The 18,466-nt window shown below is 43.7% G+C and overlaps 1 protein-coding gene across 1 annotated transcript; it reads right to left on the bottom strand.

Annotated features, from left to right (window-relative positions):
• Positions 1 to 8,014: 8,014 nt before the first annotated feature.
• Positions 8,015 to 17,137, bottom strand: LOC117049225 (acidic mammalian chitinase-like). Its single transcript, XM_033153965.1, has 10 exons — positions 17,050 to 17,137; positions 16,293 to 16,494; positions 15,042 to 15,098; positions 13,991 to 14,156; positions 13,742 to 13,866; positions 12,465 to 12,585; positions 12,190 to 12,375; positions 10,499 to 10,615; positions 9,301 to 9,436; positions 8,015 to 8,387 (listed from the first exon to the last, which is right to left on the bottom strand). Exons 1-10 carry the CDS (start codon positions 17,135 to 17,137, stop codon positions 8,098 to 8,100), a joined length of 1,488 nt encoding a protein of 495 aa, XP_033009856.1. The 3' UTR covers positions 8,015 to 8,097.
• Positions 17,138 to 18,466: the final 1,329 nt, after the last annotated feature.

Genomic DNA, 18,466 nt, shown 5'->3' with positions numbered 1-18,466 from the left:
ACAAAGCACCTTGTTTGACATGGTGTAGGATCTGCAGGAACACAATACAATAATGACAAGCAGCCGGTACTCAGAAAGCAAATACAGCAGCAGATGAATAGCAAGATAACCTATTTCTCCTCCTCATGAGCCCCACAAGCACAGCTTTGTAAAGTTGCATTGCCCTGGACTGCCCTGGCACACAGACCATGTGAGACACCTCTTCCGGAGCTCATACAATGAAATTCTTAAGGTTGAGTTTTTAAAAAAAGTAAGGTAAAGTTCTGAGAATGTTCTTTTTATTATTATTAAAGATTTTCTTGATTTACAAAGGTAGTGCAGTGTCTCTCTCGTATTTTTCCATATAACATTTTTACAAATCAGTTTTTGTTGTTGAGACATTAAGGAGAAAAGGGGGAGAGAGGTGGGTGGGATGGGGAGATAGGTGGAGTAGGGTGATGATGTTTCTGTTTTACTTAATATGAGTAGGGTTTGGTGTCAGAGTTGTTTGTGTAGGTTCTCTGTTGTTCGCTTGTGCTCCTTTGGCAGTGAGAGAGGTCAGGGTTGGCGTAGGGTATGATTGTGCATCTGTGGTTGGCTGTGGTGATCTTTGGTTTCCTATGTAAGTGGGGTTGGTGGGTGTTTTGGATCAGGTTAGCCATATTGATTTGTATGCTGTTGGTAGATTTTTGTCATTGTCTTGTTGGGCTGTGTGTGATAATGTTCTTTTTGAGCTCCTCCTGAATTTCAACCTTCCCCTGGAGAAATTCTTCAAACTGGCACAAATACACACACATACCTCAATATTTCATCATCCATGAATTATGGGTGCAACTGTGAATCCATTGTTACCACTGAGTAACATAATTTTAAAAGCACTAAAGCCTTGGCCCCTATTCCTTACAGTCCTCCTTTCTCAGCACATAGCCTCCTTCATAGCCAGTCCCCCTCTCACAGCACATAGATTCCCTCTAAAATGGATTTGCTTAAACCTTCAGTGAATACCCCAAACAGGTAGTGTATTATGGCAGTGATTCTGACTTCAACATAAGTCTTGCTAAAAGAAAAGGAATGCAACTGCCTAAAGCCCTTGGTTTTAGTGGTGGGAACCATTGCCCTCAGTCTTGCCTCTACAGCCAAAGGGAAATTGTTGTAGCAGACTTCTTTCAGGATAGGAAGGCAGAGCAAGCTTCCAGAAGCTTAAGGTATCCCTCTGGCTAATGACTTTGGCTAGATTGTCTTTCCTTTTCCCACACCCACTCACAGGGCAACAGACAACTTGTGATGTCCTTGACCTTGTAACAATCTTATCACTTGTTCATTGTTCCATCCAAATATCCTGTATGCTGCACAACATACAGTTTCCCACCTTGAAAGTTTGCCTCAGAAGCAGAAAAACAAACACGCTGTTAATTCTCCTGCCTGTAGCAAAATGAGCTCAATTATAACCCAAATATTAGCTCTTAATATTACCTTGTTAGCAGTAATCATTTGAAATAATTGTAGGCGATTGAACAGCTTTTATTGGAGTATTATGTCTGAGTAAACTAATAAGTTCCTATCAGACAAAGGGTCTTTCATGGGAACTGTGATGGATCCTATGAAGGATTCATGGAGGACAAGTCTATCAATAGCTACTAGTCATGATGAAGGCCATACTCTGCCTTTCCCCCTTGCTCCCCCCTCACCCCCTTTAGTTGGCTCTGGGAGGCTCAGAAGAACCCTGATAATAAGGGGAGGGAGCAGAGGGAAGAACGATTCACCAGAAAAGCTGAAATGCTTGCCCTGACAGAACATTGCTTAATGCAATATTGATTTCCATTATACAGCAGCTGGATAATTGAAATATTACTGTTTTTCATCACTGAAATTTTAAAATCTAATTGACACAACAAGAATTTCCACAAAAATCTTTCCATTGGAAAATAAATCTGCTCTTCAGGGTCAGAACAAATGATAACTAAGATCAGGGCTGGCCCACCCATGAGGCAGGCTGAAGCAGCCACCTCAGGCAGTGGAAATGAAAGAGGCAGTGCCCCTGTGGGCAAATCAGTGAAGAAGCATTGCCAGCAGCAGCACCAGTTTCCAGCAAGATCTCATGAGATCTTCTCCACTGCCGGGGGCACTGGTCGGAGTACCACCTCTACAGCTTCCCAGGTACGGGTTGTGACATGGTGCAGCAGCATGGCAGCATGTTCCTGTTTCCCCTCAGATGGTAAAATAGGACACACTCCCCCTGGCTTAGATGTATTAAAATCATGCTTGCTTTTCCATTTGTTTCTGCCACCTCAAATGGGAAAGATTTGTGTTAATGGATCAGTGTCAATAATCCTACTCTTTATATAGATGGATTCAAGGCTGTGGGTGGCTACAGGCTGCCCCCAAGGTGTTCCAGACGCAAGTATGAAGGCAGCCAGCTCATTCACATATCAGGTTCCATGTGGATTTCCATTGCAATAACTGAGCTAAAAGTCACTCTGTGGCGGGAAATGGGCCTTGGTTGTGTCCTAAGGTTCAAGCCTCAAGCCTGCAATTATATTTCTCATAAGTTGCCTGGAGGACAGAGTAACTTCCTATCTTCATTTAGTTTGATTTACTGTAAAACACCATGTGCCTTCTTGTATTCAGTCTTGGATTCTTGAGTTCTGGAAAGTGATATGCACCCAGTATTTACTGTCTTGCGTGAGTTGTGAAACACCAAAGAGAAAACACCTTCCCCATACTCTTAAGATTTAGTGTCAGGAGTATAACGTATTCCTGGACACCGCAGAGTTAGACGCAGACTTTTCTGGAAGCTTCTGGCTGTTGTGTAATTGACTGGACAGCACAACGCAGCAACTCAGCAACTCACTGGATAACTATATACAGTATTTATTGAAGCAACTAGTTTCCATAAGTTACTATTTACAGACATTACAAAATAAAAGAAACAAAACATAAAATCTTTTCCTCTCTGTCTCTCTCTCTCTATACTGACCACACACTAACGCACTAACCAACTCTAACCACAGACCACACAGCTCTCACATAGAGCTGAGTCTTTAGGCACTTCATTGACCAATCACAGGTCGTTGCTAAGGGTCTGAGAGAGAGCAGATCTGGGCTTTCTGCCAACTAGTTAATTGCTTAATTGCTTGGAGATAAGACAGCTGCATTTCTGCACGTAGGCAACTCTGAAATCTCTAACACCCCCTCACAGCTGTTTATCGTAGCAATTAACTCCTGTGCATATACAGAGTTCTTTTAACTCACTTCATCAAGCAAACCCAAACTTTTACACATTTGTTTGTTCTTCACTTTGTTCAATGGCTTTGTTAACACATCTGCAACATTCTGATCACTTGGTACATAGATACATGAAATTAAATTGTTCTGTACACTGCATCTTACATTCTGATATTTCACTGACACATGCTTTGAACGTGACTTAAAACTTTCAGTATTACTCAAGGCAATGCACGCTTGATTGTCAATGCAAACTTGTATTGGCTTTTCACAGTTTACATTCAGATCTGTTAACAATTGCTTGAAATACGTCAGTTCAGAACATAACTCACTTAACGACGCAAATTCGGATTCTGTCGAAGATACACTCACTATACTCTGTTTCCTTGACTTCCAGCTAATTAAAGCTCCTCCAAACATAATGACCAAACCTGTAACAGATTTTCTATCCTGTAAATTTGCCCAATCACTATCTGAATAACAATGTAACAGTTCATCTCCTGCAGAACTAAGTTTTAACACATGGCCAATTGTTTGTTTCAAATACCTTAGCAAAAATTTCACTGCTTTCCAGGCATTAAGTGATGGCTTAGATACCTGCCTGCTAAGTATTCCTACTGCGTAACTTATATCAGGTCTTGACCATTGACTCAGAAACATTAAGCTTCCAATTACTGACTGATATAACTCTGGATGTTCGAACATAGGACTTTCATCTGTGTGAAGTGATTTAATGAATCCTAGTTCCATAGGAATAGCAGATCCTTTACAGTCTTGCATGTTATATGTTGCCAGAAGCTGTTTAATTTTGCTCTGCTGACTGATTAAACAACTCCCATCCTTTGCCCAGCACACTTCCAGACCTAGATAAGACTTAATTGAACCAAGATCTTTCACTTTAAACTTTTTGGATAGTTGTGCAGCAAATGCTGAAACCTTTGAGGCTCAATCGTTACATTACATATATTGTCTGTGCTAGAACAATAACGATCTGGAAGTACTCCTTTGTTTTCTCGCTGTGACCTCCTAGGAGTAAAAGTTTCCTTCGTTTCATTTTCCCCCTCAGACGTTCGCCCCCCTTGCTGTTGCTTAGAAACAGGCGACGACTGATCTGCCTCTTGCTTTGGAGATAACAACTCAGCACTTTTCTCCCCCATAGTTTCTGAGCTCTGAGTCTCTTTTTCACTTTCAAGCCTCTGGGAATCAAACCAAACCTCTGTGTTTGCATGCAATTTCTCTCAGCCAGCGTGCTCACAAAACTTGGCATTTCTAGATATCACAATTCCATTAGTACCTTCAGCAAATCTGTAACCCTTTGAAAACTCCTGGTAGCCTACAAAAATTAATTGCTTAGACTTAGGCTCCCCTTTCTTTCTCATTTGCTTTGGAATCTGTACCCACGCTTTAGAACCAAAAACATGTAGATGATCTATCTTAGGTTTCTTTCCAAACAATTTGAAATAAGGAGTAGTACCAATTGTCTGATGGAACAGCCTATTCTGAATATAACACGAAGTTAACATACTTTCAGCCCAATAAGACATAGGTAACCCAGCATCCTCCAACATTGAATGCATCATGTCCTGCAACGATCTATTCTTGCGTTCTGCCACACCATTTTCTTGTGGACTAAAAACATTACTTTTCCGATGCCCAATACCACGTTTCTGCAACCAATCTCTGAAAGCATTAGACATGAATTCACCTCCTCGATCGCTCTGAATTCTTTTCACCTTGACAGAAAAAAACCTCTCCACTGATGCTACCCAGCTTTTGAATTTGGTAAATACATCTCCCTTGTGTTTCATGGGATAGGCCCAAGAAAAACATGTTGCATCGTCCACAATTGTTAGAGAAAAACGCGCTCCACCCCTGCTTACAGCAAATGGACCGATTACATCCAAATGAACAAGCTGTAGTGGTTCGTCACTCACTCTATCACTTCTGGGAAATGGAACTCTGCAAATTTTGACTTTCTTACATATATTGCAGTCCTAATACTTATTGCAACTCTCTAGCTTGCATCCATCAGCTAACTCAGGCATTTTTAAAACACTTTTCCATCCAGCATGGCCTAGCTTCCTATGCAGTAAATGTAAACAGTTGTTATGCATAGCTTTGTTGCTTAACACAGGTTGAGAATTACTGACCACTGCTGCAACTGAAGAACCAGCTTTAAGTTTAAACAAACCATCTTCTGGCTTAGCAGTGCCAAGAATCTCACCATTCTTTTTGATAATACAGCTGTTGTTTTCAAAATGAACTTTAAACCCAGCTTTAAGCAAACAATCAACTGACATTAAATTGCTTCTTAGTGATAGTACATACAGCACATTCTCCAGGTACTCACGCAGACAAGGAACATATACAGAACCCCCTGAATGTACCTCAGAAGTTCTCCCATCAGCTAAAGCTACCTGACTGCTTTGTGTTTGGCCCTTAGAAACAAAAACTTTCTCTGAATTTACAATGTGTCTAGAAGCTCCTGAATCTACCACCCAGACAGTCTGTTTCTCATCAGCACACTTAACCACGGCAGTCACAAGTTGCGCTGACTTCTTGCATTTGAATTTCTTCTGTCTTTGCTGCTGCTCCTGACGCTGCTGCTGCTCCTGTCGCTGCTGCTGCTTGGCCGCCTCCGGACACCCCTTTCTCAGATGCCGCGTTGACCCACAGCGATAGCACAGACGCACAGCATAAGCGGACTCTTCACCAGATGCCGGACACGGACATTGTTGTTGCTTCCCTTCTGGAACGCTGCTTGCATTCTTTACAAGCCGACCGCTTGCCGAAGCCTCTGAAACTAACGACCTGTCCTCCCGCTTCTGCCATTCTTCCAGCAAACGCCCAGTTACATAATTAACAGTCAAATCTTCTTCTTTCATCGCTTCAAATGTCATGACTAGATTGTCCCAGCTTTCAGGAAGAGAGCTCAAAATTATAGACACTTTCTCCTGCTGGTCTAATACACAGTCTCTTTCTTGAAGCGCTGCAAACTTCATCTGCAAACTGTGCAAATGATCTTGCATTGTAACTCCAGGCTGCAACATTGCTTTATACAATGCCTTGCGAAGAAACAGTTTGGAACCTGCTGTCTCATGCACATGAAGGTCTTTAAACGCCTTCCACACGCCTTTTGCCGACTTAATCCCTCTCACATGCGGTAACTGAGAGTCTTCCAGCCCCAAGACTATGGTGGCCCTTGCTCTTTGGTCTCTGTCCTGCTCTTCATCATCAGGCCTTGCAGGTGGCTTATTTACTGCCTGCCAGAGATGCTCCCTCTGTAATACAGCCTGCATACGCTCAGACCATAGCAAGTAGTTGTGGTCATTCAGATGCTCAAACGCCATCTGAAACGGTTGAGAAGCCATCTGAGAGCAATGTTTCCTAACAACCCAGGAACCAGCTACTCACAGCTTCCGAGAGAGAACACAGGAATCCACAGCATTCAGCACTGACACGCTGCAGCCATTGTCTGTCTTGTGCAGTTTCACGCATCCACAGCTTCACCAGCTTCAGCCAATCACCAGCCACAATCTGGGCCCATAACCTCTTAAGATTTAGTGTCAGGAGTATAACGTATTCCTGGACACCGCAGAGTTAGACGCAGACTTTTCTGGAAGCTTCTGGCTGTTGTGTAATTGACTGGACAGCACAACGCAGCAACTCAGCAACTCACTGGATAACTATATACAGTATTTATTGAAGCAACTAGTTTCCATAAGTTACTATTTACAGACTTTACAAAATAAAAGATACAAAACATAAAATCTTTTCCTCTCTGTCTCTCTCTCTCTCTATACTGACCACACACTAACGCACTAACCAACTCTAACCACAGACCACACAGCTCTCACATAGAGCTGAGTCTTTAGGCACTTCATTGACCAATCACAGGTCGTTGCTAAGGGTCTGAGAGAGAGCAGATCTGGGCTTTCTGCCAACTAGTTAATTGCTTAATTGCTTGGAGATAAGACAGCTGCATTTCTGCACGTAGGCAACTCTGAAATCTCTTAACACATACATCCTATGCTGCAAAACCCTGCTGATGGAGGACAACTTATGGAAGCAGAGTATAATTAAGCTGAGTAGCTCAGTGGGAGACCACATGAGCTGATGCAGAAGATCTCAGTAGCAGCCAGTATACCAGAATATATTGAATAGGAGCGTACTTTATAGACAACAGATCTTATTCTGCCAAAGTTCTGGGATGGATAGTGAAGCCATTTCTCCCTATTCAACCAGTTGAACTAGGCACTAGCAAACACTCTATGGTGGGTGATGTGGGTGGGAAGACACACTGAAACTCGATCTTAAATAGAGAAAGCCACGTCAGAATAAGACCTGCATCTGAACAATGCTGGAGGAGATCGCAAATTTGAGTAAGGGGAGCTAGAAAACTGTCTGCCAGCAAGCAGCAAAGAGGCAATTAATGTTCTCATATTGTGGTTGTCTTACATAAGCTGTTGCTGGTTTAACTTTGACTTTTCACAATCCCAGGAATCTCTACTTGAAAAAAGCATCAGCTAGCATGTGATGGGGAAAACCTCTCCCTGAGACCCTGGAGAGCTACAGCCAATACTGGGCTATGTGGACAAGAAAACGGACCTAAAATAAGGCAATTTCCTATGGTTCTAGTTGTTATGCTAAGGTTTGCTCTATTAAAATAGGATGCGAGTCACTACTTTAAAGCAGCAAATTGTTTCTAAACTGCCTTATAAAACACACATCCTGTTTTGATGCATAGTGTTAATAATGGTTCTTGTTATTGTGTACTGGTTTTGAAATGATTGTGTACTGGAACCCCATGGCTGTTTCACAATTTTATTTAGGAGAAGAGGAGAATTCCACAGTAAGCCTGATCTTTGTTGTTTGTTTGGGGTAGTGTTCATACTATGGGTAGCCACAGCATTTGCAGCTGTCATTGAAGACCAGGCCAGTTGCACAATTAAATTGAAAAGTCCGGTTTCCCACACACATGTAGAATTTTGACTTGTCTTTGGGGTCTGCATGGATACCATCAACTTTCCCAACACAAAAAGTTTCATCTCCTGAATCCCCTGGCGTAGTGACAATGGGATCAACTGTGGGCGTAACTGAAGGATCAACTGTAGGTGTACTTGGAGGATCAACTGTGGGGGGAGTTGGAGGATCAACCAGAGGGCAGTTTGGCACAATGGGATCTGAAACAAAATTGAACAGCTAGTGTTAACAGTTGTGAGACACCTTTCTCTTTTCCCTATTCTCCTCATCTCCCTCAGTCCCACTGCATGAGCATGGTGGATGCAACTGAGAGAGAAGACTGCAGAGTCTTTCAGTTCCCTACCAAAATCCATTCCCCAAGTCAAGGAAATGATAGCTCTCTCTCAGATATCAGATATTCTCTCCAGCTGGTCAAACTGTAGGCTAAGAACCAGTAATGGGCCTCAGCATTTCCTGGAAGTACCATAGGCTTTTGGTTGGACCAACAGCAACCGTCCCCAACATGTGCAGTGCAGAGGCGTGTGCGTGAGCAAGAGCTGGTTAGAGAACAAGGCTTTAAAATGCTTAGATGGAGGCGGGGGGGAGAGAATACAATAAAGGAAATGGGCAGAGTGGCTAGCCAAGTCTGAGGGAAGAAACAGAGAAAATGGGAAGAAGGGAGGCAAAAGGGACAGATGGGCTGAGGGAGAATAAAAGAAGGAACAATTTCTGAAGAGGAATTAGATATCAACATAATATGATGTCAGTAATTGCCAACTGATTATGCCAAACTCTGGCTCCATCCTCCACCATTTGTAACTGGCTCTGTCCCAGCACCATCATTTTATGCAAGTGGGCATGGTTCCCAGCCTTCTTGAGTGAGCTAGAAATTTTGAGAACCCCTGGTGTAGGTGAAAGAGAAGGCTTCTCAAGCACCAATACAGCCAAGTAATAATAAAGAGGCACTTCTGCTCCAACACACTCATGTAGGTTGTCATTATTGTAACTATTGGGAAAGGAAGGCCAGCAAGAGGGACACCAACAATTCAGGCATGCTCAGACTACGTTGTGTGCTTTTCGTTCCCATCTCAATACTAGAGAAGATGAAAAAGTTGCACTCCATCACACTCTTACCATTTGTTTCAAGCAATCGCTTCAGCTCAGTTATTAAAGGATTTATTCCCTGATTACATTCAGTACCACGGAAGTCATCCAAGTCTATGGCCCAAACCATGGCACCTCCAAACTTATGTTCTTTCAGATATTTGGCCTACAATTTAAAGAATTAAACATTAAAGAAATGTAAAAATTGACTATATATTCTGATTTGCCATCAAATGTAAACAGATGCAATGGAATCACCCAAAAAAGGTAGGCAGAAATAGATGATGTAACAGTTAGTATATCATTACCCTCCATAGAATTAATTCATTAAAAAGAACTGTATTTGACCCACCCATTAGACCTTCCAGGGTTTAGGGGCTTCTAAATTTAGAAAAAGATAAGATTAAGGGTAAGGATAGAGAAATCATTCTGTATCAATTGTGCGTGTGTTCGTTCATAAGTTCATTCCATCCCATTTCCACATTAATCTGTGATATATCTGCATAAATCAAATCCATATGAACAATTGTATCTAACTATGTATTTTATCAAAAAATATGGATTTTAAAAATTTAAACTCATTTCTATCTTAAAACACGTATTTTTTTCATGCATCCAAGTACAGTGGTACCTCGGGTTACATACACTTCAGGTTACATATGCTTCAGGTTAAGAACTCCGCTAACCCAGAAATAATGCTTCAGGTTAAGAACTTTGCTTCAGGATAAGAACAGAAATTGTGCTCTGGCGGTGCAGTGGCAGCGGGAGGTCCCATTAGCTAAAGAGGTGCTTCAGGTTAAGAACAGATTCAGGTTAAGAACAGTCCTCCGGAACAAATTAAGTATTTAACCAGAGGTACCACTGTATGTTATTTGAGCCAATAAGCTTTTCACAACATTTGGAGAAGTGTGGAATTTGAAGGATAATTATGTTCTGGTCTGGCTATTAGTCCAGGCAGCACAAATTGGTTTGGTTCATTTAAAGCACGGACCAGACAAAAATCTCCTCCAACTATCATACAATGGTATAAATGTTTAACTTACTGCTCTCCCTGCAGCTAATTTAACAACAGAGAGACATTTATAAAATTATATGGCAAGGGAAAAAAGGGCAAAGTTCAAAAATTATCCCTTCAATAACAAGAGTAATCAAGTATGTCTCAACAGCAGAAAAATATTTTAGTGGTAGAATTAGTAAAGAAAGTTTTAAAACAAACAAAAATACTTACTTTGTATCTATAACTACAAATGTCATCATATGTAACCCATACATTCCCCTTGTAGGCATATGGGACTTTTTGATCCTCCAGCCATCGTACTTCAGCATCCTTGAGGAAAGCGCACACCTATCAAAAACAAGAAATAAATGAGATCATCCAGACTTGCCTTGAAACAAATAAGCTATTGCTTTTTTGCTTTGAGTCAAAGGCCATCTAGTCTAAGCAGAGCCGTCTCACCCATAGGGGCTAGTGGCGCGGCGCGCCAGGGCGCCAGGCCCCCCAGGGGCGCCCCCGCGAGCCTGCCGGCATACCGGGCGCCCCCCTCCCCAACCCGCCCCCCGCCCCCACGGGCGGGCTGGCGGCCGGACGCTCATGCGCCGGCAGCACAGCCTCTGCCGCCCATGCCACTCCCGGGCGGGCTGCGAGCTGGCCGCCCTCGCATCCCGTCCCGGGAGCATTGGAAGAGCGCGCAGAGCCCCGCGCTGCTCCAGCGCCACGCCCCCTTATCCCCCGCTCGCCCGCCACCAGGGAGAAGGCTGAAGGCAGGAGGAGGCGATCGGTGGCGGCGAGCCGGGCGTGCAGTGAGCAGCCCTCCCTCCCTCTGTCCGCCCCTCTGTGGCTGGTGTGCGTTTGGGAGGCAGGCGTGATCCCCGGCGGCCGCCCCTTCTCTCAGCGCCGCAATTGGTCATCGGGGCGCTTCTCCAGCCTACTCCAGCGCAAGACCTGAGTAGGGCGTGGGGCAGCCGGGAAGGAGCCTGAGGGGTCCTGGGCTAGGCACGACGATCCCCAGCAGCCACCGCTCCTTTGAGCGCTTCTCCAGCCTGCCGCTGCGCAGGACTGGAGTAGGGCGCGGGGCGACGGGAAGGAACCCAAGGGGTCCCGAGCGGGGCACGATCCCTGGCGACTGCTGCTCCTCTGAACGCTTCTCCAGCCTGCCGCTGCGCAGGACTGGAGTAGGGCGCGGGGCGGGGGAAGGAACACGAGGGGTCCCGAGCGGGCGCTGTTTGCCAAAGGATGGGGGGGCGTGGGGGCGCCGGAGAGATCCCTGCACCATGGCGCAGGATAGGCTTAAGACGGCCCTGAGTCTAAGCTCCTGTTGATATAGGAAATCCAATACTTTAGCATCCCTGGTAGGTAGCTATCCACATAACTGAACAATACCTGGCTGAAAATTACCGGTAGGCAGCTTGATTTAGACTCACTGAGGACTTCACATGTACAGTCGTCCCTTGGATCTTAAACACCTTGCCTCCTGAACAAATCAGCTCCCGAACAATCGAAACCCAGAAGTGAGTGTTCCAGTTTTCAAATGTTCTTTTGGAAGCCGAACATCCGACGGGACTTCAGTGGCTTCTGGTTGGCTGCAGGAGCTTCCTGCAGCCAATCAGAAGCCACGCTTTGGTTTCCGAACATTTTGGAAGTTGAATGGACTTCCAGAATGGTTTCCGTTCAACTTCCAAGGTACGACTGTAATGCAGAAATGATGGTGGACAAGTAAGTTTGTCTTTCAACTCTTCTGGTATCTCATGAAAGGACAAGAGAGGTTTGTGGACCTTTCCCCCCCAATGCAGATATGAACTGCATCACAGTAACAGCAACAGTAAATATTCTCAGTAACAGCAACAAACCTCAACCTTTTATATGTGTAATTATAAAATTCATTATTATATTACAAAGCATCATGTTCTCAGGTTTCATACCTCAAAGTAAGCCCAATATCCAGCCTCCTCTGTATACGGCCCTGGGGGACCAGCACCAGAGACTGAAGCACAGAGACCTGTGCTGCCACTACTACTGAGTGTGAAAGAACGCCCATAGGTAGGGAATCCCATGAGGAGTTTCTCAGCCGGGGCCCCTTGGTCCCTCCAATACTCCATCGCATACGCCTGCCAAAACACAAAGAGGTACATCTTTTACAATATATTTTCATCTTACCAGATAGATAAGAAAGGGGCTTCAAGGGATCTTTACTCACGCAGTTGAAATAGTCAACGTCACACCAGTCGGAACCTGAGTACAGGGGGCTGTTGCATCCAGTGGTAGTATCCCAGTCACCATGGAAGTCATACGTCATCACGCTGATGAAATCCATGAGTCTGATGTAAATCAGTAAGCATCCATTAGGAAGCAGTGGCTCACCAGGCACTGAATTTCAACCACTGTGTCATCGTGGTTTGCTCTTGTGGGGAAATGAGCTAAAATGCCACCAGTCAAACGGAGCATCATTTTGCACTTGCTGAATCTGACTCCCATATACACAGACTTCCCCTCACCCTCGTAAGATATGGAGAATATGCAGTTCAGAATATGGATCAGAAGTCAAACCCAGCTGACAGGAAGTTCTCTGATTCAATGGGAGGGGTGTTTGTCAGTTGGCTGGAAGGGGTTTGTGAATTCCCTCATACACCCTACTATGTTGTTCCAAAGCATCTACCATTTGAGCAGATCTGAGGGAAGTGCAGAGAGAAGAGGAAATCAGGGGAAAAAATGTCTTCCTCATTTCCATCAACAGAAACTTGTGGTAGCCCCAAGAGCCTTCCATCAGCAGAGGGTCACAACTGGATACAACCTATGGCAATGAGTGGGGAGGGGGAGCCCAAACCATCCTACTCCCATTTTTAATTACTTTTGTCTACTATTGTTTTTGTTAAGAAAAAAAAGCAATTACCAAAAGACGTTTTTGCAGTATTACATGATTACAATATAGATTATGTTCTGAATAAAAAGTGTCCATTACTCTTCTAAATCAGATAAAAATTGTATTCTTCCTTTATGCATTAAAACATCCATCTCAGCAATCTCTCAGTCTTTGAGGAGCCACTGCAATCCTAACAGCAACAGCCCAACACTCATCCACACCTAATGAATCACCCAGGATCTTTTACAAGGGATATTAAAACCTTGATCCTAAAAACACTGATTTGGAAATCCCATTCATTTCAAGAGAATTGTCAATTTGAGTCCTGGTAATTTTGAGGAGCCCGTGGTGCAGTGTGGAAAACCAACCCTAGTAATGTGTGTTTTTACAAAGGGTGGATTAATTGTGCCTCTTATTTTACTGATACTCATAATAAATATGTTGTATTTAGGAAACATGGTCATTGTTATTTCAACCTGTTCCTGTATTTATAAAAGATATACCTGTAACTGTCTCCAAATTTTGTTGAACTGGAGAAGGTGTACTTTCTGCATACAATTACTGTGCAATATCACGTTGAATTAGACCCATGGTATCTTGAGAATTCTACTTACTCCCCTAGCTTAGCAATTTCATATCCAGCGTCAATAGTTTCCACACCAGCAGACACTGCAGCTGCGATCAGTAGACTAGATCCCCCACTTCTTGCAGCTTCCTGTGTAAAGGCATCCCTCATTTCCTATTAAAGAAGAATGGTGAGCAATGCTTATTCAGCAGGATAAATGAATTTATTAATGTCTTGAGTAAAGCAGGCACAATTGTCAAGAATATTTGCAACTGGTTTATTCAGGTGACATGCCTACCTGGACCAGGGTGGTAAAGCGTTGCTTGTCCTCAGGAGGGCTTCCCCTAGAGCCTGGGTATTCAAAATCTAGGTCAATTCCATCAAAACCATATTTACGGAGGTACGCAATCACCGAATTTATGAAGGTCTTGCGGTTCGCAGCTGTAGAAACCATGATGGTGAACCTGTGGAGAAGTCCCCTCTTAAATATGATTTCTTTCTTCTGCTAGTGCAGACACAAAACACACTTTAGGGCATAGCCCAGCAGAGTTACCGGTAATCGCGCTTCATTAATTCTTTGTTCAGAAATATCAGGTACTTAGAAGCGCTTCATATGATCTAGAGCATGTGCTGAACATAATCATGCTGAACCACAACATTTCAATATTTTTCAAAACCCATTTTTGCCATCATCACTGTACTCATTATCACTCCTTATTACATTAATGCTTCATTTCTCTGTCGAATACAAATTACAAATCTTGACAAAGAGCGTTTCTGATCTTTGAAGTAATATCACACTTTGGTGCAATGCAAATCAGCTTGGCATTACTCAATGCAGATTAGCAGGAGACAGAATCTGCAAAGTTTTATCTTGTGTGCATAAACAATGGTTTGTTTATTAGATGCTGACAAAAGCCTTTGACCATGTACAGAGGGCATCTCCACAACAGAACACCAATAAAGAATATAGGCAACCTTTGGCCCTCCAGATGTTTTGGCCTACAACTCCCATGATTCCTAGCTAACAGGACCAGAGGCCAGGGATGATGGGAATTGTAGTCCAAAACATGTGGAGGACCGAAGGTTGCCTATGCCTGAATTAACACCTTCCAGCAACCAGCCTCACAATCATCCCTTGGGCATGATCACTGAAAAACTGCAGAGTATAATTTTTTTAAAATCTACCATAAGTAGGTTTACATATTTTATCAGAATCCAATGAACCTTTGACACCTAGCAGAAAAAAGCGTAATGTCCCATGAAGTGGAATCAGGCTATGTATGGTGTTATCAGAAACCTTCTCACCATCAGTGGCGCCAGCATAAAATAAATAGGAAAAGACTCACAATTCAGTGCCAAAGTTCCATCCTCCAATTGAGAGCAGTGTCACCAGTTCCGAATTCCTGTGAGAAAAGGCAGGCACAGTACAAACAGCACAGTTATTTTGCTGCTTTTAAACACCCTTCCCACAACATGATTTCCTTTAATGATAAAGAAAAATTAGTCTTTGCACTGCACCTTTGAACTATAAAATCTGGCTGTGCAGCCACACTGACAGTGGTAGCCACTTGCTCACATCACCCTTTGCCATACAATGGAATTATGCAGCATGCGCAATGCAGCACTGATGACCAAATATCGGAAACCAGAAGAAATCCATGAGATCTCATCCTTGTTTGACACATTATGTCGCTCCCATGAGTGCAGGCACAACAGCAGATTCCACTTCTACCAAAATGAGTTGCATGCAACATGTGCACCACTGGCGGAGGAAGAGGAGTGCAGGGGGAGCACACTGCCCCCAGCAGCGCAATCCCAGTGGGGTCCCATCGTGGCTGCCCCTCCCACCCACACTGGGCACCATGCCCCTGCAGGCAGCGTGCCACACCCCCAGGACGCGCACCACACCCCTCTAGGCACCGCGTCATGACCCCAGGATGCATGCCAGCCCGCCCCCGCCTGCTCTCCGCCCCCAGGTGCCAGAGCATGAAGCTCCACCACTGTTGTGAACAACAGAATTATAAAGTGAAGTAGTGGAAGAAATCCAAAATTTTCTCTGCCACTACCTTCAGAGTACCTTCAGAAACAAGAATCAACAGCAATCAAATTCTGCTGTGCCACAGATGCAAGCACAAGAAGGAGATGTGTGTCTGCACTGGTGCTGTGCTGATAATTTATTCTGCATTTATAGCTGTTGCAGAGTATGGGTAATATCCAGCTAAGTCATTTACAGTGTGACATCAATGGACTTTATTTATGCCCATTGATTTAAATGGGTGGCTTCCAACAAGGTAGTTCCATTAGCTCAAGAATTTCTGGTTACGCTTTGGAACTTCCACTCCCTCTCCTTTGCCCATGCAGCCCTTATATGTCCCTCAAATGTGTTCTGTGGGTTCCCCAAACTCTCCAGAACTGATATGGGGAGGGAGCAAGGGGCATGTGGGGAAAAGAGAGGGAAGGGCAGCCAGAGGTCCTAGCACTAATGGAACTACCGGTACTTCATTGGATATCACTCAACTTGTCTTCTCTATCATTGTTTATCACCCTGTATTTATAAGCAGGATTCAGATAAGCTGCCTTAACACAATAATTCTGACCTCTCTTTCAATGCTTGGATCTGAGGGAAGAGTTCTTCATCATTCCATTCATAAGGTGCTATCTCGTTGTTTTTCATAGTAACAAAGGCATAAGCCAAGTGGGTGCAAAGCTGTGGGTCGACATTTTCTGGGAAATACACCATAGGGCTTGGCCTATACTGAGACCAGTTGGTGAAGTAGCACACGAGTTTATAAGCTGAGCCTAGATGGAGAAAAGAAATCCACAGGTAATTAGACAGAAGAAACCTCTGCTTGTGGCTCATTCATGTCACACATTTAATGACTCATTCAAGTCACACAGGGTTTAGTTCTTCCATGCATTTTCTTCAGCAATAATATGACTAAACTAAGGATTTTTACATTTTACATATCAGTTCAGCTGGACTTCTGTATTTTATACTGAGGTATTTCCCTCTCCCTCATTTTCCAGTCCCTCTCCTTGTGACAACAACATGTCATTGCAACCTTGAGCTCAGTTATCCCAATGAGTGCCATGTGCTCCCTTGTTCCTCTTATTGTACCAGGAACAGTCTGTACACCCTTGCCTGCTCCTAGTAAATCATTCCCTCTACTGTGCCCCTATTTCTATCTATCAGAGAAATTGGGGGGAGGGGGCATCTTGTAAATGTTTCATTGGTGTGACTTTATTTATCAGTGTTCAGTTCCCTCCATTAGTGGGAGTCAGGTCATGATGCATCTTCGCATATAATAATGCAACTACATGGACACAAATAAGTAAAATGAACAAGCTGCTTACCCAGCTGCAGGTGCAGCAAAATGGCCAGGCCTGCAAAAGAAAATGAAGGAAGAAGAATAATAGAAAAAGAGCAAGTGAGAAACACCATGAGAAGGGTTCCATTCCATTGGTAGTGTCATCCCAGTGTCCATAAAGCTATCCAGAGGCCAAAAGTGCATTATGTCTAAGAATACAAACCTATCCCATGGCCAACAGTAGGAGGTCTTGAAGCTGTGCTACATTCCCAGCTCTGGTACTTACACTGGCCAGACAGCCTTCACTGAATCAGCTGCCAAGCTCCTTCGTGTGCCCCGCCTCCCCATGCCCCAATGCTAAGGGAGATGACAGAGAAACAGTTTGGCCTTTTGACTGTGTGTTTGATGAGGTGGAAGTATCCCTGGAGTGCAATTGTTGTCTTTGAGGGCTTGGTGCAAGATGAGCAGCTTTCCTGTCGGCTCCACTATGAGCTGCTTATATATTTGTGAACGAATTGAATGCTAACAAAACTCTGATGCTTTCTCATCCAAAGGAACCTAAACTCGGAGGGGCCTCTGGAATTCCCACCTTTGGGAAAGTGACTTGCCAGTAACAAGACTTCCTGATCCCATATCGGGCCATCAAATGACCCTGACCACAATGAAACTGTTCACCCACTGAATCTGCCCTTAAGCAACTGTTTTAGCATGTATTGACGCAAAACTTAATAGGGAAAGATGTCATAATGCAAAGCTTTCCAGGGATATATTTTTTTACTCTGGTTTCAATAGTTGGCAGGTCTCGAGAATGCAAGTATGACTTACCAACCCACAGCAGGAGTTTCCCCATCTTTCCTCCTGACTTCGAATGGAAGTCCAGATCAGGAGATGAGCAAGGCTTTATATGGAGGTAAAAATACCAGCTATCACTGTGGAACCCACACACCTGTGGTACACCCACCAGATTGCATACTACCCAGCCAAATAGAACAGTCAATAAAATCTTATACATTCAAGGGCAACAGCAACTTGAGCATCTGACTATGACTCCAAAAGTCTCTACCCTGGCAAAAGACCTAAAGAGAGCCCATGTGATATAATGGTCCTACTAGGGGAACTGCCCTTGGGACAATCACTACCAGGGGTGGGAAGGATTTGTCCATTTTGGTTCTCTCAGATTCTCATTTTTCCAATCTTCAATTCAGTTCTCCACATTTCTGTAGCAATTTTTTTATTTTATTTTTGTCCTGGTGAAAATTCTTCGGCATTTCAGTGCGAATTTTTCCTAATAAACACATTTTTGTATGAAGTTTATTGTTGCTAACAAGTTCTCCTAATATAATGCATGCTTGTGTGTTATTTTCACTACCTTGGAAGTCAAACAGAATCCGTTCCAGAAGTCTGTTCAACTTCCAAAATGTTCGAAAACCAAATTGCGGCTTCTGGTTGGCTTCAGGAAGCTC

The sequence above is a fragment of the Lacerta agilis genome, chromosome 6 (genome assembly GCF_009819535.1).
Source record: "Lacerta agilis isolate rLacAgi1 chromosome 6, rLacAgi1.pri, whole genome shotgun sequence".
Classification (NCBI taxonomy): domain Eukaryota; kingdom Metazoa; phylum Chordata; class Lepidosauria; order Squamata; family Lacertidae; genus Lacerta; species Lacerta agilis.
This window is presented reverse-complemented; position numbering and strand designations above follow the sequence as displayed.